A 24,703-nucleotide genomic window follows, 5' to 3' on the forward strand; every position below is an offset into this window, starting at 1 on the left:
CAAGTAAGACTTATCAAACTATAACAGTATAATTATCTTGCTCCTAATGGTGATCCATATAGTGATTTGCCGAAATCTCTTCACTAAGAGTGTGTGAATCCTTAAGCCAAAATTTATGCTAGCAAACTCTCAACTTTAAGCGCTCTTCTGTTTCTTTCCTTTTAGTTGTGATCCTATCTCAACACATGTGGAAAAAAAAAATAGAACTCTTCTATAAGTTCGAGAGGAGGCTAAAAGATTCATTTTTATAGAGTGAATTGACCTAGTTCATATCCAACAAGGATTGAAAAATGTATTGGGCTAATTGAGCTTTTATTTAATATTCCATCAAATCATATTTGATTTAGTCTAATATTAATTGGATTAAGTCTATATAAAATCAATTAGATCACATCCAATTGAACTCAAATGAATTTCGACAATTCACCTTATGTGTATAACTCATTAGGTGCCTAACATATTAACAATAAATATAAATTAATTCAATTAAGAATTTATATTTATATTTATAGATCATGAGTAACATTTAGTAATATATCATTCATCTTAACATGTTTCATGCCACACCCAAAAGCACTCTATTTAGGCATCTGATCGCCTCTAGATCTGTAGAGATGAAATCAAAACATAACAATTCATATACAAGATGATCTAGTATCATAAGTTTAAGGATTACTTACAGTACTGACACATGAGAATATTTTCATAGACATTTAGATGAAATACCAAATAAAACTCTCATAACGGATCATGTTAAGTGAATTTCTTCCTTAACAAATACCCACATACTATTTTTAAATATCTCCCATACTTTAACTTTTAAAATCTTGAGAACAAAATACAAAAATAACCACAAAAAATTACAAAAACGAATGCCAATGTTTTCTCTTCTCATTGGCCCAAAAACAAAAATCTCTCATCCAAACCCTCTCCCACTAAAATGTTAAAAGTGGGAATAAGATAAACTTCCAGCAAAAACAGCACTAAAAATCCACATGTAATGACGTGATTGGTCAGTGCCGTTTGAGGAAGCTTCGGAATGCGAAGCACCAGACCATAGTTATCCACGTGTCGTGCACTCGGGCTGCGGTAGCAAAAAGGCCAGTAGTTGTGGTCAACTTGCTATGGCATGAAAGTGAGCAACGCCGAGTCTTCCATTCTTGTTTTATTAATTTAAAGTTGGGGTGGTGGGGAGTCGGTCCCACTGGGACTCAGCCTTCAACTTTACAAAACTCGTGTGTTTCTCACTTCCTCTGAGCCCACCATGAAAATTTGTTCTTCTGACTTGGTCTCATCTTTTTATTTTCCTTTTTTTTTTATTTTGTATTTATAATGGGATAATCTTGTTTAACATTTGCTTATAAGCATCAAGTTTTGTGGTTAATGATCAAAAGTTTGAAACAAAGAGATAAAAATAATAATATCGTGTGTAAAATCATGAATAACATAAATTTTATAGATGAAAATTTTACGGTTTTATGTAAGGCTTAACGTATTCAACCTGCCATCTTTTTTCTTCATTTCTCCTTAGTTATCAGCCACAAAATTTAGTTATATAAGCTTAGTTCTTGCAAGTTAACAGTCAACACCGCTCATATTCCTCTGCCAAAAGAAAGAACAAGAAAGGCCTCAGGATAATGTGGAGGCTTAAGATAGGAGAAGGTGGCAATGACCCATATTTATACAGTACCAATAATTACTTGGGGAGACAAACGTGGGAGTTTGATCCTAATGCTGGCACGCCTGAAGAGCGAGCTGAGGTTGAAGAAGTTCGTCAGAATTACTACAACAATAGGAAACATGTCCAGCCCAGTTCTGACCTCCTTTGGCAAATCCAGGTATAATTTTTGAACCAAACATGTTGCACTAATATATATATATATATATATACACTGCTTTCAATATCTTTCTATTTTCTTACTATATAATTAATTATGTAATATCTTATTTTATTACTTTATTATTTTCTTTATATATATTTTGATACATATAAATAAGTTTTCAAAAGGAAAATTAGAATGTAAATCTTAAATAGAAGTGTTAAGTCTAAAGTTTTTAATTATTATTAAACAACATTACAACATGCTGAATTTTTCGTTATTAATATTTTTCTTTCATCTGGTATGTGCATGAAGTAAGTGTACTTACACATAGTTTATTTCTAGTGTAAACTACTATCGTCCCTTTAACTTTTAGTTATAATACCATGTGGATACATTAGTTTTCAAAATATATAGTCTGCCTCAAAAGTATAAACACCGGTAATAAAAAATATCAAATGATTAAAATACCTTTTTTTCTTTCTCCTATTTTTTTCTCTCAAACAATATGGCCGATTGGCGGCCAGCAGTCCACCTCACGGCAAGTGCTCCCCTGAATTTTGTTTTTTACAAAAAAAAAAGTTTATATAATAGTAATTTTTAAAATTAATAAAAGGTAAAATTGTCCTTTCAATATTATCACGTCATCAAATTAACGAAAACACTAACCATTGACTAACAATTGGACCTATATATCCAGCGGAAGATTTTTTTTTTTTTGAATGGAGTATTTATTTCGAAATCTAATGAACTTGCTTGAAATTTCGATTAAAAGTTAGGAGGATCTAAGCATTTTACCCTTGTTTCTATGATTTTGAAAAGATATATACCAAGCTACTTTTGTGGTCTTTTTTGAGGGGGCAAAATACTTGGTTAATCTTTCCTTAGCTATAAAGTTGTCAATATGGGCCGACCCAATCCAGCCTAACCCAAGCCACTGATTTAGTGCGTTGATCTATTTAGGTCTAGTTCAAATATGGACCTAAATTTTTAAACCCAACCCACTTCATAGTTAATAAAAAATGAACCAACTTAATGGGCTAGACCCATTTTAACAAGTATACTTAACTAGCTCTAATTGTGCTCATGCGGCTAGCTTGCAAACACTATTTCCTTTGAGGAAAATTTGTTTGGAAACCCTTCATGTTAGAGGCAATTGAAAATTATTTATCAAAATTTCTTGCTACAATCTAAATTGGAAACTAGTAATAATAACATCCATATTTTTAAGAGTTACTGAAGTACTACTAAATTAAAATTTCTTTCACTTAGAACAAATGACTCACTAAGTAGTAATTTTGAGTTCTACATAAAATATTGAATGATTCACGTTTTGTAACCAAAAGGCCAAAAATATCCATTTGTTTAAATCTATTTTTTGTTTTGTTTTCTTTCTATTTAAGAAATTTAATTGTTTTCCATTTACAACCATACCTAGAGTGTTGGTGTTTAAATTTACGATTACGGCTTCTATTGATAAGGTATTATATATATATATATATATAAACTGAAAAAGGGCGAATTCGAATATAAAAAGATGAGAAGTTCTAGTGAGAAGGCGTGGATCACAAAATTAGTCAAAAGCACAAATTGAGGAAAAAGAAAATGAAGTAGTCAAATATAGTTACGAGAAATATTTAATAAGAGAAATTAATGTGTTATACTACCAGAATAAATGCATGTTGCCAAGTAATCACCAACTGAATTGAATGAGATGTGTAAGAATGCAATGTGGTTGAGCGAAAGAAATAAAAACATCAACACACGCACATGTTTGAACTCTCTAGAAAACACTAAAAGATTGAACCTCTTGATAGTCTGATTTTTTTTCTGAAAAGCGATTTTATTTGTCTCCATAACCAGCATGTCATTAAAAGCTTTAAGCGATCAACATAAGACTTTCTATTGCATTAAATGATCTGGTTGGGCATAAAGTACCTTGGACAGTTAACAAAATAGGAGCCCGCTCAAAAACACAATTGACCGCTATTTTGCTCCCATCCTCCAAAACATCAACCAAAAGGATAACCATATAGCATTTGGTGGCAGTTCCTACTCTTATCCTATGCTACAAGCACGAAATAAAGTTCACCACTCAAGCAGATAGAATGATCAATTCTTCGAGTGATACATTCTATGGCCTAGGCATAGCACTATGCACAATATTCAAAACGGAAATAAAACCTGTCATGGTTCAGCTTTGGACGCCCCCATAGAAATCCTACCTATCGCTCCGCATCCATCGTCCGGATATAATACTTGAAGTCCCAAAACCAGTATCACATGGCAACTCATCTCTCCGAAGTTGAAGTAGAGACTTTAATCAAGGAACCACTCCTGTGATGCACCCCCACCATGCCTCCATCTTGGCAGAACCTTACTGCATCTACACGGTCGACACCTTTGTAGCAACTTCTCTCTTCCCGCCAGCACTACCAAGGGGTCTCGCTGTTGGTCTGAACTAGCTGGTACTCTGCCTCTCTGTCCATCGCCTCCACCTCTAATGTCTTTCAAATTTCCTCATCTTTATCTTCTTTGAAAGTCAATCCCAATCTTTTAGATAACTCCCAAATTTCCTCTTATAGTCTTGTTTCACTTCCTGATATCAGTGTTAGAGACAGAATCATACTATTATTCCTCTAGACCTCCCATCTTATCACACAAATCTTCTGCAATCTGAAATTTGACCCCCTTTCTCCTTTTTTTGCCTCTTCCTAGTTTAGGTGTCGGTGTTTTGTCAACTCTGCGGCCCCTACCAATCTTCGATTTGCTTCTGCTCTTACTTGAGCTACCCTGTCCGCTCTTCAACTCAGGAGAGAATCTTCTTCCATGTTTTTCCTCCTACTTCTTCTTACCTTCAGAATCACCCACTCTTGCTCTTGAACTTTCTCATTATCTTCCTCGTTTCTCATCTCAATTTTTTCTCCCTTTTCAGTCTCTGATTGGCACCTGTGTGTAGCTTCTCCGATTAATTTCCTTTCCTCCACCTCTGCAACCTCTATTAGCCCTTCTCCAATTCTCATCAGTGCCTCCAACGCTTGCATTTTAATCCCTTCACTGACTTCATGAATGCCTCGCCTTGAATTGGTTTTCTTCGCTTAATCGTAATGAAGGCCTGGTCAAATCGTTCTTTCTTGTGTGTGTCTTTGTCGATCCCCATGGCTTTGTCCTGCCACCTTAGATGTGTTGTTGTGCCATAGATGTAGTGGAACTTCGGTTAATCTCACCCTTAGAGCAACATTATTATCTTTGGACGCTATTGCCACTGGAATCAACTCCTCGAACCACATCTCAATATAGGTCCCAATAATTCTCTAATAAAATTTCCATCTCTCCCTGTTCGCCAAAAATCATCACTATGCTCAGTCCTTCAAAACAACTCGAACCTAGGCTATAATGCCTCCCCTGAAAAGCCCTGACTCGATCACCCAGGTTGCCACCCTTGACCTCAATTTTCCCTCAACACTACACTTAAGCCACTCCATATCTTCCTTTGGGATATTTGTCATGAACATAACCGATCGTTCGTTCTGTTGGTGAGGCACCTCCATGCAGGGCCGGTTCTGGGGTAAGGCGAGCAAAGCGCTTGCTTTAGGCCTCAAATTTTAATAGGTTTCATAATTAATAATAGTATAATTAATTTATAGTAAAAATATATAAAAATTAAAATAATTAATAAAATATTTATCTATCCTGTCATGTCAATAAATAGACTATTTTCTCTCACTTTTCACTTTCTTTTTAATTCTCAACTATTTATCTCATTTCTTATTAAAAATATGTCAAAATTAAATAATTAATAAAGTGACATATATTCACAATTTCTTAATTATGTGTCTAATAAATCTCAATTTTTTATCACTTTTCAATTTCCACAATGATATTAATTCTCAACTATTTCTCCTATTCCCAATCAACTAATAATAATATGTATTTAATGATCTCTAGCTATTTCAATAAAAAAAAAATCTTATTTTCGTAATTTAAAAAAAAAACTTCAATTGAATATTTAACTTTAGGCCCTTGATGTTATTGAGCGGCCCCTGCCTCCTTGCTTGATCCCTCTTTTCTAGAACTCTTTCCCATTGAAATTATGTCCACTCCCTTCTCTTCACCTTCCCTTTTTTTCTCTGTTGCCTTGCCAGTTGCCCTGTCCCTTCATTCTTTGCTTGTCTTTTTCCCAAACTCCCTAGTAACCATCCTTATGTATGTTTTGCTATCCAACTTCCTTTGCCTGATGTCTTTTCCTACTTTCTCATTTTGCTTCTTGGCTACCTTCACGGTCCTTCCTTCATTTCCTAGTGGCTCTGTTTCCTTGACCGATACTTTTCTTCCATCAATCCACTGATGGTTTCCCCACCTCAGCGTTATTTTCATTTTTTGTCTCTCCCTGTACTTGATAAATGCAAAGTTCGCTTTCCTCCTGTTGTCTTATGCACATTTTCGCAGAATGATCACGTTAACGACTTTCCCATATTACTCAAAATGCACCCTTAATCGCTACTCACGTGAGCCTGTTGCTCATGTTATTCGCGAAGATTAAGTGAAGGCTATCTAACCGCATTTCCAGACCTTGCTAGCCCTTGATTCTTGCCTCTGGTTACCTTTGGTTGCCATCAGAGGTTCATTGCCACTAGCGAATCATATTCCTCTCTTTTGGAACTGCAACTTAGAGCTTGTACTTGTTAAGGAAGACTGCACTGAAATGAGTGGGATTGAATCTTTGGTAGTCCCACTTTAACTTGTTAAGTCAAATTTTACTAAAGTATTGTTTGATTCATGATAAGGAATGAATTATTTATTTTATGAAATAAACTAAGAGAAAAACAATTATTATATAGTTTGATTTATGGAATGAAATTATTATTCTATTCTATTCTAATAATTTTTCGGTAAGAATAATTTTTGGAATAATAAAATATGATAAATTAAAGAGAAAATTATAAGAAACGACCTTACTCATAAGCTTATTTTAAAAATAGCCTTTAATATAAAGTTAACCGTTTTTAGTCAATTTTAGTCATGAGATGACAAAAATACCTTTAAACCCATTTCAAACAAATTAAATGCTTCCAAATTTTCTCCCCCACCATTCATTTGCTTTGCTCCCCATTTTGCTGTGCTTTCAATTTTTCTCTTTCATTTTCTAACTTTTTCTAATTTTACCACCATCATTATCTCTTTGTCTATTTCTTGTCATCTTGTTGTCAATCTACATATCAATGAGTATGACATGGAAGGTAACAACATATTTTTGGGTCTAGTGGTTTATGTTCATAAAACCCTATTTCTATCTATCTCTCGCCATCTTATTGTTGATCTACAAACCAAAAGGCATGGCATGGTGAGTAACAACGGGTTCTTGGGTTTATTGGTGTTAAGTTTGTTAGTGATTCAAGTCTGGTAGAACATGCCTTAGCATGTAACAAAGTGATTTATGCCTTGCAATATAACATCAGTAGGAAGAAAGAAGCTTTAGTGTGTAATATATGGTGTTGAAGCTTTGATCTTGGCATGTAACATCTGGTGCTGAAGCTTTGATTGAAGCTTTGACCATGACGTGTAACATCTAGTGCTAAAGCTTTGACATTTACATGTAACATCTGGTGTTGAAGTTTTAATGTTGGTATGTAACATTTAGTGGTGACATCTGATGTTGAAGCTTTGATGTTGGTATGTAACATCTGATGTTGAAGCTTTAGCCTTGGTGTCTAATATCAAGTGTTGAAGTTTTGGTGTTGCTTAATTTTTTTTGAATATGACGTGTAACAATAACAGTTTTTAAACATGTAACTTCTTTGTATTTCACTACAACATAAATTCTTGGAGCTAAAATATGTAACAATTTTTTTTCAACTGTAACAACATTTTTTTTAATTTGACGTGTAATAATAATACTTTTTAAATATAATTTGGTCTCTATCTTTGTATTTCAATAGGATATAAAACTCTTGGAGTTAAACACCTTTACGATAGAGATAAAGTTTAAAATCAAAAAGAAATTTAACATGGAAAAGAAGATATATTGAAAAATTATTTAATGTCAACATTACTGCTAGGTGAAAATGATTGGGATGAAATGGATTAGAACTAAAAGATACTATCTAAAATCCTCAAATTTGGATAATTAGTTTTTAGGTTATTTTATTTGTTATATTTCCTATAATCATAAAAAAGATTCAACATCATATGTTATATGCCAAGGGAAAGCTTCAACACCAGATGTTACATGCCAAGGTCAAAGCTTTAGCACCATATATTACACGCCAAAGCTTTTTTCTTCCTACTAATGTTACATGCCAAGGCATGAATTACTTTGTTACATGCAAAGGCATGTTATACCAGATTTGGATCATTGAAAAACTTAACACCTATAAACTTAAGAACCCGTTGTTACTCACTATGCCATGCTTTTTGGTCTGTAGATTGATGATGAGATGGCGAGAGATAAAAAGAGAGGGTTTTGTAAATGTAAATCAATAAACCCAAGAACATACTGTTATCTTACATGTCATGCTCTTTGATCATATGACGAGATGACGAGAGATAGTGATGGTGGTAAAATTAGAGAAAGTTGGATGACGAGAAAGAAAAATGGATAGCACAATAGAATTGGGACTAAAACAAATGAATGGCGAGAGAGAAAATTTGAGAGCACTTGAATATGAAGAGGTTCATTAAGGGTAATTTTATCCAAAAATCTTTTATCTTGGCTAAAAATAGTTAAAATTAAAAAGAAGGTTGTTTTTGAAAATACTCTACCTTTGAGGGCTAAAAACAAAATTGTCCCTAAATTAAAATATCCTTCATTATAATTTATGAATTTTAATTTAAAATATTAAAAATTTATAACACTATAAAACCAGAGGGCATTATTGATGAGAAATTTCGTTGGTAATACATAATATTCTATCAGTATCATGCTTCACCAATAAAATATTCAGTCGGTAATCAGTTGGAACAAAATTCAGTAATGCAAAATCCATCGGTATCGGAATTTTCTGTCATTAAAGTGCCAATCAAAATTTTTATCGGTTGTTCTGTCAGCAAAGAGTTGGTTTTGTCGGTATTCGTTGAAATCTGTCAGTAATTAACGATGGAACATGATCTGTCAAGAATTTTATGGGTAATTACGAAAGAAATTGCTGACGGAACCAACTTTGAAGCTACAAGACGTATCCGTTGGCAATGTCCAATTCCATTGGTAATCTGTCAGTATTGCATATGAACTCCGTCGGTAATTCTGTTAGTAATTAATGAAATCCATCACTAATTGATGAACTCCATTGGTAATTCTGTCGATAATACAGACAATGCAGGTTTTTTTCTTGTTATGGGAATTAAATTTGTCCTGTTTGTAAAAAAATTATGATTTGATGTTGTTATTAATAAAAATCTAATAGAAAATATGCATATAGAAAATTTCAAACATATAAAAATATGAAAATCTAATAGAAAATGTTATTAATAAAAAATTTCTAATGTAAAAATCTGATAATAATCCAAATATTTTGTCGACAAATCTCAATGATGGGGTAGGGGTGGTTGCTGCTATGGTGGAGGTTGTGAAGGCTCATACTCGTTTGGCTGAGGTTGTGATCTCCTTGATCCAATTACATCGATCAACAAACCCTTAATATTAGTGAAACCCATCATTAAGTTCTTCACGTCACTTAGCAATTGTCGATATCTCTTGAGCTTAAGCGTAGGAGTTGACATAGGAAGTGGTGCATCGTTATGGCCACAAGCAGATTCAAACATCGCGGTTGCAGCTAGAAGTCTCGAAGCAGGGAATTGAGTGGCAAATCCGCATATGTGAGTTTGAGTACTCGTCGACCCTCCAATGGCCTTTGTCCATGCCTTTAGATCAAATGTTGGTTGGCTCGATGGCTCTATCCATGAAGGTAAGTTATAGATAGTGAGCATTACTGGCCAAACATAATACAATTTCATTGTTAACTCAAATAGTCTAAAACCATATGAACATAAATCGAGTTTGACATTGTGAGGCTCAAAGGCAAAAGACTGGTGGGTCCAAGTAAAGTGTTGCCAAGCCTCACCATCAACAGGATACCTAAGCACTCCATTAGTAGATTAATATGTGGCATGCCATGTCATGTGTTTTGCAGTTTTGCCTGACATATATAGCCTTTACAATTTCAATGTTAGTGGAAATTATCACAAAATCTTATAAGGAACTTTTTTATCCTTTCCTCCCCTTGATTTATCTGGTTTATATTAAGGATGACCGCAACATGGACAATAAGACAACTTGAAATATTCATTATAAAACAACATGCAATTTTTCTTACATTCATGAATTTTCTAATAGCCGAGTCTAAGCTCTTTCAGTTGTGTCTTCATTCTATAGAAGTTTTTCAATATTGTTTCATCCGATGGTAACATCTCCTTTAGTAGATGCTTCAGACAATTGAAGCATGCTTGACTCATGTTAAACTTTGACTTCACTTTCATTAACTGGGACATAACAGACAATTTTGTGTGCTTTTTGCATCCAACCCACAAAGGAGCATCGATATTAGTTAACCACGAGAAGAATGATGCAGCGTTAAGATTTGGATCTTCAGGAATGACTTGTTTTTCTTGGGTTTTATCATTGAAGTGAAACTCCGATCAGAAAACATCTATAACGATTACAGCATATGGATTTTCTACTATCACTTCATTAACTACTTCGTTCTGCTCCCCAAAAAAATATCTCAATGATTGGTCGACATGGAACGATTCGCCATGTGCATCCCATATCGTGTATGCACTAGTGAACCCTTTACAAAATAAGTGTTCTTGAACCTTATTAGCAACTAAGAACTTGCTATTCATACACCGAGAGCAAGGACATCTGATATTTTTCTCAATCACGTATATTGGTTGATTGAACACAAATAAACTAAATTCATCTATGCCATTGGCAAATTCTGTGGAAAGAAATCCACTTAAATCCATTTGGGAATACATCCAACTTTGATCTCGTTCCATTATGAGAAAAACAAAATTATAATGAACATATGATGTTGTTCATTATTAGATGCTAACACAAACGTCAATCGAACACAAAATCCAACAAAATACTATTCATAATTATTTGCTTAATTACAAAAATAATTACCCTCAAGTAAATTTTACCTTAAAATAATTAATTCCCTAAGTCTCTTAAATAATTACCCTAAAGTAAATTTTATATAATATAATTAATATAATTATTTTCTTAAATAGTTATAACACATTACAATCCATCAACAAATTAATTAATTTAAATATTTTTAAAATTAAATAATATTACTAATTTTGTTAATTGCTTAATTACTAAAAAATTTTATTCATTTCGTGAGTTTAATTATTTAATTACTTATGTCAAAACCTTAATTCATTTAAATAATTTTTAACTATCTTCAATTAACTAATTAAATTGTTTGACTGATGAGTAATACTTATAATTAATACATTACATTATTTAATTAACTTAATCATTTAACTTCATTATTAATACCTTAAGTCATTAATTTAAATGTTTTCAAAATTCAATAATATTACTAATTTTGTTAATTGCCTAGTTACTAAAAATTTTTTTTGATTTTGTTAGTTATATTATTAAGTTATTTCCGTAAAAACCTTAATTAATTTAAATAATTTTTAATTATCTTCAATTAACTAATTTAATTATTTGACTAATAACTAATACTTATAATTAATACATTACATTACTTAATTCACTTAATCTTTTAACTACGTTATTAACACTTTTAATTAGTCATTAATTTAAATTATTTTTAAGTTAAATAATATTACTGATATAGTTCATTGCTTAATAATTAATTTGCCTAATTCCATTTGATTACTAAAATTTATTTCCATTTTGCTTAGTTACCAAAGTTTGCTTAATTAATCAATATATTCAATTATACTCTAATTATTAGTAAACAACTAAAGCCTAAACCAGCATTTTTCAACTAAACCCTAATTATACCCTAATATATTTCTTTGCCAGCAACTGTATAATAAACATCTAAACTGTAACAAATCAATTGCAACATGCCAACAAAAACAAATTATCAAGCCATAAAACCATTACAAAACCTCAAATAACGAATAAACACATTTGTTTTTCATTTCATTACAAACCAAATAATCCAATTGAATCAAACAATAATATGGTAGAAATTGGCAAATTAAACCCTAAATACACAACAACCAAAGTCACAAATATTCAAACAAAAGAATCCTCAAATATTCAATCAATAAAAACCACAAAACCACAAATTAATGGGTGACTGTAAGTACCCAAAGAAGGAGAAGATTTTCCTGACTGAGGTAGGGGCAGTAGTAGGGGTGGTTCAACGGTGGTCGGCTGGTCGAAAAAGAATGATGGGGTGACGCTTTGGGTCTAGTGACATCGACGTGGGTTGGTCACTAGCGGATTGGAGGAGGCGCTCAGGTGGGGCAAAGGGAGAGCTGAAGGGAGAGAAGAGAAACTGGAGAGTGGAGAGAGAGAGTAGAATGGAGAAAAGAGTAAAAGGAGAACTAAAAAGAAGAATCTTGAGAAGGGATTTTATTAAAATTACCAATAGAATCACTGACGGATGATTCCATTGGTAATTAAAATAAGGTAAATGGGAAAAAAAAAATACCTTTTGCGGATTTTAAATATGTATTACTAACAGACGACTTCGTTGGTATTCTAAAAATTAATACTGATGAAAATTTTGTCGGCATATCTGTCGGTAATGTTCCCAATGCCTAACCAAGTTACTAACCACACAGCTCGTCGGCTAGGTGGTTGGTAAATTCCACTAGTAACATATTACCAATGGAATTGTTCTATCGCTAAATTTTTTGCCATGTTACTATTCATGCGCCCCTTTATATTACCAATGGAATTTATTTCGTCAATTTTTCATCGATCTGTCGATATTTCTCATAATCTTGTTCCATCATTAGTACTTGGTAATTACCAATGGCATATTACGAATAGAATTAGTTTCACTGGTAAAAGGTATTTTTCTTGTAATGTAATCAAAGCTATAATATAATTTCATTTTTTTTTCAATTTTCATTTTCTTTTTTACTTCTCTTTTCCTTCTTTTCTTTCCTCCTCATTGGCCATGAGACGTGGTTGGTGTAATGGAGCATTGATCTGGCCATTATAATGTTTGATCAGGCCATTATAATGTTTGATCAATGCTTCCCAAAGCCAAACTGGCCGTTGGAGCACCAAATCATCCATCTCCATTGGAAGACGGCGACAATGGAGGAAATTGAAGGAAATGGTCAAGGAAAATCTTTAATAACTTTATTTTTTCTTTAAAAACATGAGGAAAATAGGAAACATTTGTGTGGGAAAACTATTTTTCTCTTTTTAGACTTCAGTAGCATTACAAAACAATCGCTTGATATGCAGTTTTTTCTCATTTGAATAAAGACTTGCATGGGTCCTAGACCACATTTGAAAGCTACCTTTTTTTCTTCTTTTAGGGGCCATTAATTAGAATGACCCTTGGCTTATTCTGCTTTTTACTGTTTTTTTTCTTTTATAAAAGACTTTGGAGTATGGTTACGACAAAGTTCATTCTAGTTTCAATCCATTTTAATTACACAACGAGTTTAAACCTCCCCTCTCAATTGGAGTAATAAAACTTAGTCCAAAATGCAAACGGAAAAGCCATGAACTCATCAATTAATATGTAAATTAACGAAATTAAAATAAATGTTGCTCACAAGTCCATTTTTTCATCAATTATCTTTGATGAATGCAGTTTTTAAGAGAGAAAAACTTCAAGCAAACGATTCCCCAACCAAAGGTTGAGGATGGTGAGGAAATCACATTTGAAGCTACGACTGCAGCAGTGAGGAGAAGTGTTCACTTTTTTTCAGCTTTACAATCAAAAGATGGCCACTGGCCCGCTGAGAATGCTGGCCCCATGTTCTATTTTCCTCCTTTGGTGATTGCTCATTTTCATTCCCTTAATTCTTCTTTTCATTTTCCACCATTTGAGAGTTTTTATACAATCTTTACTATTTATTTTTTGACAATGGATGCATATTACATGCACGGATTTCGTATTAAAAAATTTCAACCTCAAAGTTTTAATATATGTTCTTTCTGCATTGGAGCAACGCAGGTCATGTCTCTCTATATTACAGGACATCTTCATACTATATTCTTTGCAGAGCATCGCAAAGAAATTCTCCGATACATTTACTGTCATCAGGTACATATAGATTACTTTTTCATTTTGGTGCCCCCTTAGTTACATCCATTTTAAGTAGTATTAGACGTCATGGGAAGGCAATTTTGGTTTCGAAAGATACAATTGTCTCATCTATGTGTTGCAGAACGAGGATGGTGGTTGGGGATTATACATAGGGGGTCACAGCACAATGTTTTGCACAGCTCTCAACTACATTTGTATGCGTTTATTGGGAGAGGGACCTGACGGTGGCCTCAATAATGCTTGTGAGAGAAGCCGAAAATGGATTCTTGATCGTGGAGGTGTAACAACCATACCCTCTTGGGGGAAAACATGGCTTTCAGTATGTCTCTCTCTACAACAATTAGCATCAACTTATTACTAAAGGAACATTCTTCCCCATTTTCAGGGTTTAGGCTATAACAAAAAGCTACATTCAAATGATTATCTTTCTTGTTGTTATAGATACTTGGTGTTTATGAATGGTCAGGCTGCCATCCAATACCCCCGGAGTTTTGGCTTTTGCCTTCTTATTTTCCCATTCATCCAGGTTTGTACAATTTTCTTAATTTTTTTGGTGAATGAATATGGATTTTGGTTTAATTTGGGTTTTAGTCTAATAAGTGTGAAACCATGCAAACTAATGTATGGAGACAATCTAATGGATGAAGTAGAGATTTTTTTATTTGGGACCAAAATGTTTGAGCCAAATACATTTGATCAATTTTCCAAGCCATACTTGATTGTTTTATCATTTTCTTCCATTTTAACAATCATTATCAAATTAATTTGTACAGCAAAGATGTTCTGTTACTGTCGGCTCACTTACATGCCTATGTCGTATTTATATGGAAGAAAATTTGTGGGTCCAATCACACCTCTCATTGTACAGTTAAGAGAAGAACTCCACATTGAACCATATAATGAAATCAATTGGAGTAAAAAACGCCATTTATGTGCAAAGGTATGTGTATTGTGAAATGTTGTGTCATACAATGTTTCATGCTTTTAATTAAGGAAACTTGAACATTTGGAATGTGAATGGAAAATATTTTAATGCAGGAAGATCTGCACTATCCCCACACTATGCTACAAATATTTCTTTGGGATAGTCTCTACATATTTACTGAGCCTCTCCTTAATTGTTGGCCCTTTAATAAATTGAGAGAAAAAGCTCTCAAGGTAACAATGAATCACATCCATTATGAAGATGAAAGCAGTCAGTACATTACCATTGGATGTGTGGAAAAGGTGATGCAATTAAGTTAGAATTTGAATAACAGTATTTGTGAAATATATATAACGCATGCTTATTTAACAGTCGGTACATTCCAAATGCTTATTTGTGGGCAGCCCTTATGTATGCTTGCTTGTTGGGTTGAAGATCCAAATGGAGTTTATTTTAAGAAGCATCTTGCTAGGATTGCGGACTATGTGTGGGTTGGAGAAGATGGAATAAAGATGCAGGTTGGTAAATAACTCCTCCCTCACAATAGTAGTGAAACATTAAAAATGTTTAACCTAAGATTTCACAAAGGAAGTTATAATGTTGAAGCTAAGTATTCGCCTTTCACCTGTAGAGTTTTGGGAGTCAAGTCTGGGATGCTAGTCTCACTCTCCAAGCTTTGCTCGCGAGCCAATTATTTGATGAAATAGGACCTATACTAATGAAAGGGCACAACTTCCTGAAGAACTCACAGGTTCTAGATTTATATAGTTTCTTAAGTTTCATTTCACCAAAACGAAACTTGGAATTGATTGTTTGATATTGCTTGAAATTCAAGGTTAGGGATAATCCTCCAAGTGACTTTAAAAGAATGTTTAGACACATTTCTAAAGGATCATGGACTTTTTCTGATCGAGATCATGGATGGCAAGTATCAGATTGTACTGCAGAAAGTTTGAAGGTGACTGATTTTGTTCAGACATAACATTGTGATTTTAGACATATTTAAAATAAGATTAATTCTTGAATTACGTGTCTATTGTTTTGCAGTGTTGCCTATATTTTGCAATGATGCCACCAGAAATGGTTGGTGAAAAGATGGAACTAAAGCAATTTTATGATTCTGTCAATGTTATACTATCTTTACAGGTAAGGAATAGATTGTAATACCAATAGTGTCATAGAGTAAAGTTTACTCAATGTCCTTTGGACAAGGTTTAGAAGCTTAGAGAAATAGATTCATGTGAAAGAATGTCAATTTCCATTAGGACAATATGTGATACAGGAGTGTATTATTTAGCTTACTTGCGCATTAAGTTAGGTTAGGTTAAGTTAGCTTTTACTTATACTCTAAGAAAGTTTAGGTTAGGCTATTTCTTATTTATTTTTATTTAAGAATTGCAATAATCCCATATAGGAAAGTTAGAAGGCTATTTTCTTAGGAATAGTTATATAAAACTCTTTTGGCTTAATTGTTAAATACATTGAAGTTGAGAATTAATAAAGAATATTTCCTTTAATAACCAAGAGTGCTTATTTTCTCTAGACTCTTTTTATAAGAGTAAGAGATTTTAGTATTGTTGGTTTGGCCAAAGAAAGTGGGCTTTTGGCCATTGTTCACCTTAGTGGGATTTTTTGACCTTGCCAAGATTGGTGTTCACCTTAGTAGGGTTTCTAACCTTACCACAATTGGTGTTTTCACAACTCCTCGGTATATTCACAATGCCCCAACATCAATTTGGTATTAGAGCAAAAAAATCACTATTCATTATGTTGTTCAGGTTCATTGTCGAGTTTTGACTCTTCTTGTACGAGTAATTTTGTTTGTTTATTGTTTTATAGTTCTACCATCATTTTTTTCTACATCACCACATCATCATCACCACGTCATCATTGCCATAATTGCTGTCATTATTTAAGCCAACAACATGCCGCCAAGACACCAAAATTGTCAAAAAGATGTTCATGAGATCGAGGTAAAGGAATTATGTCGTCAAGTTCAAGAATTACAAGACCAACTTGCAAGACGTAATGTTATTCAAATCAACAACAGTAGATCTAGTGATGAAGAGGATAATACTAATCCTTTCCATCAAGAATCATTTTTTGATGAAAGAGTACCTATATGTCATCTAAGAATTACTGCTAATAGAGATTTGGGAATCAAGGTATACACTCTTGAGTTTGAGGGAAGGCTTCACCCTGATAATTTTCTTCACTAGCTCTACACAGTGGAAAGAATTTTCGAGTTCAAAGATGTTCATGATGACAAACATTTAACGTTTGTTGCAAGTAAATTGAAGAAGCACGCCTCTGTTTGGGGGGAGAATCTCAAATAGCAACAAGAAAGAGATGGTTGTAACAAGATCAGAACATGGCATAAGATGCATCAAGAACTCAAGCGTAAGTTCTTTCCTGCGCATTATCGACAAGAAATTTTTTTTAAATTTCATAACTTGAGATGGAGAACAATGTTAGTGGAAGAATATACAATGGAGTTCAAGCAACATCACATGAAGTGAGATGTCCAATAACCTGAAAAGCAAACTGTAGCTCGTTATATCTTGGAGGTCTTAATGTTGAAATTACAGATGTTGTTCAACTACAACCATATTGGAACTTAAATGATGTCATTAGATTAGCATTAAAGGTTGAGAAACAACGATCACGGGAAAGCTCAGTGAGTTCATTTAGATAAAAAAATTCTACCTCAAATCATGGGAGACAAAGTTCAGTAACCATTTCACCTCCAAAGGTAAATTCTTCCAATAATGATAAAGAAACTACTTCTACTCATGCTTCTAATGTCAACAAGAAGTGCTTTAAATGTCAAGGATTTGGGCATATTACGTCTGAGTGTCCAAATTGAAGAATTAGCTCTTTAGTAGAAGAAGAAGTTATGGAAGAACCTATCATGGAAAAAGTAAGGGATGAACTAGAAATATTTAATAAAGATGAAACAAAAGAAGTTCCTACTGACTAAGGAGAAGTTCTTGTTTTTTGTCGTAATCTCAACATTGCTATGATGAGTGAAGATGAAAGTTGGCTTCATCACAACATCTTCCATACAAGGTGCACATCCCAATGGAAGGTTTTCAATGTCATTATTGATAGTGGAAGTTGTGAGAACGTTGTTGCCAACTACATGGTGAAAAAGTTGAAGCTCATACTAAAGTACATCCTCATCCTTACAAGCTATAATGGTTGAGAAAAGAAAGTGAAGTTAAGGTAAAGAAGCATTGTTATATTCAATTCTTTATTGGAAATAAGTATCAAGATGAAGTCTTGTGTGATGTTATCTCAATGGATGCATGCGATCTATTGTTAGGACGCCCATGGCAATAAAATCATCGAGCTCACCATGATGGATGCAAAAATACTTATTGCTTCATGAAGGATGGAGTAAAAATTATGTTGACTCCACTAAAGCCTGAAGATTGGCCAAAGAGACAAGAGGAAGATAAAGTACTCATCTCTACGTCTGGCCTAAACAAAGGTTATCGTGAGTCAAGCCTCTTATACCTCTTATTAGTTTGTGAGGAGAATAAAGTATCTTTATCCTTACCCACAAATGACAAGCCGATAATTGAGGATTTTTGTGATGTTGTACCTAATGAGATACCCCACAGACTGCCACTAATGCGAGATATCAAGCATGCCATTGATCTCATTCCTAGTTTTATAATTCCAAACAAGCCTGCTTATCGCAAGAGTCTGTAAGAGTATAAAAAGTTACAATGTCAGGTTAAACAAGTTTTAGAGAAAGGTTTGGTAAGAGAAAGTGTTAGCCCATATGATGTTCCTACTTTATTAGCTCCAAAAAAAAGATGGAACCTGGCGTATGTGCATTGATAGTTGTTTCATGAACAAAATCACCATCAAGTATTGTTTTTCCATTCCTAGACTTGATGATTTGCTGGATCCATTGCATGGTGTTATTATTTTCTCCAAGATCAATTTGTGTACTGGTTATCACCAAATTCGAATGCAACCTAGAGATGAATGAAAAACTGCATTTAAAACTCATGGGTTATACGAATGGACAGTTATGCCATTTGCCCTTTCTAATGCACCAATGACTTTTTTGTGCCTAATAAACCAGGTATTACACCTTTTTATTGGGAAGTTTGTTGTGGTTTATTTTGATGATATTTTGGTGTATAATAGAAGTCAGAAAGAGCATTTAGAACATTTACGATAGATCTTTGAAGTACTTCGAGAGCAAAAGCTTTTTGCTAACTTAAAGAAGTGCGAATTTATGACAAATAAAGTTATCTTCTTGAGATATGTTGGATCAAGCCAAAAAATTGAAGTGGATTAAAGCAAAGTTGATGCTATTATCAATTGGCCAATTTCGAAGTCACTTCATGACGTTTGAAGCATTCATGCTTTGACCTCCTTTTACTGATATCTCATCAAAAATATTAGTTCTATTGTTGCTCCACTTACTGAATGCCTCAAGCGAGATAGTTTTATATGGAGTACCAAGGCACAACATAGCTTTGAGGAATTGAAAAAAAGGATTACTAAGGCTTTTGTGCTTGCGCTTATAAATTTTGATTTGGTGTTTGAAGTTGATTATGATGCCTCCAATGTAGGTATGGGTGTTTTTCTACCTCAAGAAGGACGACTAATTGCCTTTTTTAGTGAGAAACTCAATGATGTATTGTAGAAATATTCAACGTATGGTAAAGAGTTTTGCGTCGTTATTCGAGCCCTGCACCATTGAAGCCACTATTTATTACTAAAGGAATTTGTCTTATATTTTGACCACGAAGCCGTCAAACATCTCAACTCCCAACACAAGCTTAATCACCAACATGTATCTTGGAGTGAGTTTCTTCAAGCTTTTCCAATTCTCCTCAAGCACAAGTCAAGTGTGCAAAACAAGGTAATTGATGCTTTAAGTTGTCGCCTTGCTCTTCTCTCTACCTTACAATTAAAGGTTGTTGGTTTTAAAGTTGTGAAAGAATTGTATGAGAAAAATCTTGAATTTGGTGAGATATGGAAGTTTAGTTCTCAACATCGTTAACGACAATTTCACCAACAAGAAGGGTATCTTTTTAAAGATAACCAACTGTGCATCTTTCAATGTTCTTTATGTCAATTTATTATTCGAAAGCTCATAAAGGAGGATTAGTTGGACATTTTGGGAGAGACAAAACATTGACTCTTGTGAAGGAAAAATTTTATTGGCCCAAGCTAGAACGAGATGTCATCTGACATATTCAAAGGTGTTGTACCTGCTAGATGGCCAAGCTTGGAAATCAAAACATTGGTACGTATAAACCATTACCCATTCCTGAAGCTCCTTAGGTAGATGTGAGAATGGATTTTGTTTTGGGTTTACTAAGGACCCAAAGGCAAAAGGACTCTGTAATGGTAGTCGTCAACAGATTTTTCAAAATGGCTCATTTTGTGCCATACCATTAAATAGATAATGTTTCTTACATAGTTGATTTGTATTTCAAAGAAATTGTAAGTCGCCATGAAATTCCAAAAACCATCAATTTTGATCTAGATGTGAAGCTCATGAGTCATTTTTGGTGAACTCTCTAGAGGAAAATGGGGACTCACTTGTAATTTAGTTCAACAAGGCACCTTCAAACGGATGGTCAAACAAAAGTTGTCAAGAAAAGTTTGGGAAACTTATTAAGAAGCTTTGTGGGTAAACACATTCGCCAAGGGGATTTGTGTTAGCACAAGTGAAATTCTCTTACAATAATCTTGTGAGCCAAACCACTGGACGGTGTCCATTCGAAGTAATGTATGGAAAACGCCTTCTTAGTCCTGTGGACTTTCCTTCGTTATCAGCTACTTGTGAATTTAGTGCTGATGCTGAAGAACGTGCTAAGCAAATCAAGAAGCTCCATGAAGAAGTCCAAGAGAAGATTATTCGTCAAACTGCCAAATACCAAAAGCATGACAATAAGGACAAAAAGCCAACTAGTTTGAAGGAAAGAAACTTAGTGTGGATTCACTTAAGGAAATAATGTTTTCCTAAGTCTTGTGCAAAATTATCTCCTCGAGCTGATGGACCATTTCAAGTCTTGGAAAATATTAATGAGAATGCTTACAAGATTGAACTTCTTGGAGATTATGAAGTTTTTTTTACCTTCAATGTAGTTGATGTCTCTTCTTACTATAGAGAAGATGAAGAAGACATGGATCTTGATGGCGATTTTTCTCCAATCTAAGGAGAATGATACAAGAGTATATTATTTAGGTTACTTGTACATTAAATTAGGTTAGGTTAAGTTATCTTTTACTTTACTTGTACTCCAAGAAAGTTTAGATTAGGCTATTTCTTATTTATTTTTATTTAAGAATTATAATAATCCCATATGAGAAAGTTAGGAGGCTCTCTTCTTTAGGAATAGTTATATAAAGCCTTCTTGGCTTAATCGTTAGGCATATGGAAGTTGAGAATTAATAAAAAAATATTTTCTTTACTAAGTAGGAGTGCTTATTTTCTCTAGACTATTTTCATAAGAGTAAGACATTTTAGTATCGTTGGTTTGGCCAATCAAATTGAGATTTTGACCATTATTCACTTTAGTGGGGTTTTTAACCTTGCAACAATTGATGTTTTCACAACGTCTCGGTGTCTTCACAATGCCCCAACGTCAATATGTACTGACAATTAATTAGCACCAAAATTGTTGAAGAAGACCATTGTAAAATCTAATATTCAGTAATAATGCATGCTTTAGTTTGTCCTAATCGATATTGGTTTAAATTATTGCAGAGTGAAAATGGTGGTTTATCTGCTTGGGAACCAACAGGAGGTGGATTCTGGTGGGAGGTAATTAAAGTTCAATATTTTGGACTAAGCCTTGCCTTACTAAACTCAAGGAAAATACATTACAATACCAAAGTTCTTTAAAATTGCTATCTATTCAAAAATGTCTACATTTGCTATCAATTAATAGCACTTTTGACTAGTAAACTTTTCCTTAATTATATTTAGTGGCTCAATCCAGTGGAGTTTCTGGAGGATTTGGTCAAAGAATATGAGTAAGAGCCTCATCTTTTCCTTTCATTAATTATTTAATTAAATAGGAAATGAATTTCTTTTAGACTAATAAAAAGAGTAATTTAGATATGTCGAGTGCACTTCATCTTCCATCCAAGCACTAGTTCTTTTCCAGAAATTATACCCTGAGCATAAAAAAAGAGAGATTGCAAATTTCATCAGCAAAGCTGCACAGTTCCTCGAAGAGATACAGTATCCTGAGGGTTCATGGTAATATATAAGTTTCGTAATTTGTTCAATATCAGTCATGTTCTAAAGATTGATGGAGTTCACCAAAATCTTGACATTATTGACAAGCATTCCTATAGGTACGGAAATTGGGGAATTTGCTTCATTTATGGCACATGGTTTGGATTACAAGGTTTAAAGGCTGCTGGCAAAACCTACAATAATTGCCTGGCTATACGTAAAGGAGTTGATTTCTTGCTTAAAACTCAAAGAGAAGATGGTGGTTGGGGAGAGAGCTACCTTTCTTGTCCCAAAAGGGTAATTAATAGCTTTTATTTTTTTATCTAATTAGAATTCAACTTTTTGAACAAAAAAAATACATACACTTATTATTAATTCAAATGCTCAAATGCAATTCTCTCTTTCAAAATGAAATATAAAAAATTATAAATATATGTAATTATATTTTCTATTTCTTGTTGATACAGGTATATATACCTAGTGAAGGAAATCGAACAAATTTGGTACAAACTGCACTGGCTTTGATGGGTTTAATTATTGGTGGCCAGGTATGTTTATATACACATTAACAAGTATTCTATGAATCTCATGTGTTAAAAATAAAAAAGCTATTCTATAACTTGTTGCGATGTTGGTTTTGTAATCACTATATATACATGCTACTGTTTTGTGATAGGCTGAGAGGGATCCTACACCCCTTCATCGAGCTGCAAAATTGTTGATAAATTCTCAATTGCCAAATGGTGATTTTCCCCAACAGGTAACTTTCTAATATATGTATATATACCATTAAAAGAAAAGGAAAAACAAAAGAAAAAGAAATATTTAACTAGTTACAATATGACTGAATTTAAGTTAAAGAAGAAAAAATGTACTATAAAATAGAAACACCTGGATTGTACAGGAACTCAAAATATGGCACACTAACAATTTTCTATTTACCCAAAATAAAAAAAAATTATTTACTTATATTGGAATTCAAATGAATGATGGCAGGAACTCGCAGGAGTTTTCATGAGGAACTGTATGTTACACTACGCATTGTACAGGAACGTCTTTCCACTGTGGGCTCTAGCTGAGTATTGCAAGCATTTTTGGCAAGGTATTTGAATCAAAGGGAGGATTGTATTCTGCGATCAAAGTAAAAACATAAGAAACCAAAGCAATTGATTTACATTACATTTGTTTCTCTTTTTAATAAAAACCAAAGTCAAAACTGTGTGGAATTTATATTTTTAGTAGTCATTGTTGTTAAGAATTAACTTTAATTTATATTTGCACTCGAATATTTGACTTATTAGTTGGTATATGATCACTCTCCCAAAATAACTACTGATGTTTATTGGTTTTAGTTTGCTTTAGTTACTTTTATTGGTTTACAGTTGTTATTACAATAATTAAAAGTTACAAATTACGAGCAGTTACTGTATAGATTTAATGGATAAAAATGCCCTTATCTGTTAAATCTGTTAGAATTTAGTTTTTCATTGCAGTATATAAGTTGGGTTTCTATAACAATTTAGTAAGTGAAAATTCTTCACAAATTCCTATGCTTGCAAAATTTCCTTCTATTTTCACATGATATTAGAGCACCAGGCTAGGGTTTAATTGAGAAATTTTTTTATAGAATTCTTTAAGAATCAACAATTTAATTGATTCATTCTTTTTCAATTTCAGTTTCATGATGTCAATTTCTTCCAATTCATTAAGTTCTCTCACTGATTGAGGATCCACATTCTTTTTTTTCCTACACCGTTCAAAGCATCATGAGTTCTTGATTATTAAACCAAAACTCATTTCAAGTAATTATTCTTCCTGGAGTTGATCATTCATTCTTGCCTTATCAATCCCTAACAAAATTGGTTCATTTTTTTTTCTCAAACGAGGATATTTAATTAAGTATAAGTTGGACAACTTACAACATCTCATATGATGAGATGGTATCAACATCTTAGTCCCCTGATAACAGTATAGTATAATCAATTCAAAACATACAACACCTCACTTTGACCTAGACAAATTAATTTGACATCCATGAACCCTAATTAATCATATATTAGACAGATTAGAGATGAATAAGCACATATATATATATACTGCTCTATTGAGCCCTGATTCAATGAGAAAACCTTGACATTTCTCAGCTTTTTGCACCAACTTGTTCTTTTCTTCCACTGTCCTTGTCTGTCATGGTATCAGAACAGGGAGAAATCTAGATGGCCATCAACGTTCTTTTTTAGTAGTAAAGAATATTCATCAACTACTAACAGAGCTTTTTCTTTTCTAGCAATTGATTCGTGGTTCTTTGCTATTACATCACTATCCAGGTTCATTTAATCTTTATTAGTATTGCCTTTCAATTTTCTTATCTTTATGAGTCTTCCATTAGCTGATAAATGATGGTTGAAACTACTAAGTCTAGAACTTAAGTTAGTACACAAACCAATACACAAATCACCCAAATCTCACAAATAGCAGATCTTCAGTCACGCTACTACTTGCATCA

The 24,703-nt window shown here is 33.3% G+C and overlaps 1 protein-coding gene across 3 annotated transcripts; it reads left to right on the forward strand.

Annotated features, from left to right (window-relative positions):
* The first annotated feature begins 1,460 nt into the window (after positions 1-1,460).
* LOC18595384 (beta-amyrin synthase-like) lies at positions 1,461-23,526 on the forward strand. Of its 3 annotated transcripts, XM_018123559.2 has the most exons (18): positions 1,469-1,838; positions 13,592-13,777; positions 13,958-14,047; positions 14,172-14,369; positions 14,492-14,576; positions 14,824-14,990; positions 15,089-15,277; positions 15,380-15,493; positions 15,607-15,726; positions 15,811-15,933; positions 16,023-16,121; positions 21,721-21,777; positions 21,943-21,989; positions 22,075-22,218; positions 22,317-22,494; positions 22,665-22,745; positions 22,874-22,957; positions 23,194-23,526. In XM_018123559.2, the coding sequence occupies exons 1-18, from the start codon at positions 1,638-1,640 to the stop codon at positions 23,305-23,307; spliced, it is 2,277 nt and encodes a 758-aa protein (XP_017979048.1). In that variant the 5' UTR covers positions 1,469-1,637; the 3' UTR covers positions 23,308-23,526. The 3 variants fall into 3 exon arrangements, with proteins under 3 accessions (XP_088663527.1, XP_088663528.1, XP_017979048.1); XM_088807401.1 differs by lacking the exon at positions 22,075-22,218 and having other exon boundaries at positions 1,461-1,838; XM_088807402.1 differs by lacking the exons at positions 14,824-14,990; positions 15,089-15,277 and having other exon boundaries at positions 1,465-1,838; positions 15,348-15,493.
* Positions 23,527-24,703: the final 1,177 nt, after the last annotated feature.

Source organism: Theobroma cacao, chromosome 6, assembly GCF_053813885.1.
Source record: "Theobroma cacao isolate CCN51 chromosome 6, ASM5381388v1, whole genome shotgun sequence".
NCBI lineage: Eukaryota > Viridiplantae > Streptophyta > Magnoliopsida > Malvales > Malvaceae > Theobroma > Theobroma cacao.

Bases quoted from the DNA above. Each gene is read 5' to 3' on its own strand.
- LOC18595384 (XM_018123559.2), top strand. From the start codon at position 1,638: ATGTGGAGGCTTAAGATAGGAGAAGGTGGCAATGACCCATATTTATAC. The intron at 15,934-16,022 runs GTGACTGATTTT...ATTGTTTTGCAG, and splicing joins GTACTGCAGAAAGTTTGAAG to TGTTGCCTATATTTTGCAAT. The intron at 22,495-22,664 runs GTAATTAATAGC...TTGTTGATACAG, and splicing joins ACCTTTCTTGTCCCAAAAGG to GTATATATACCTAGTGAAGG.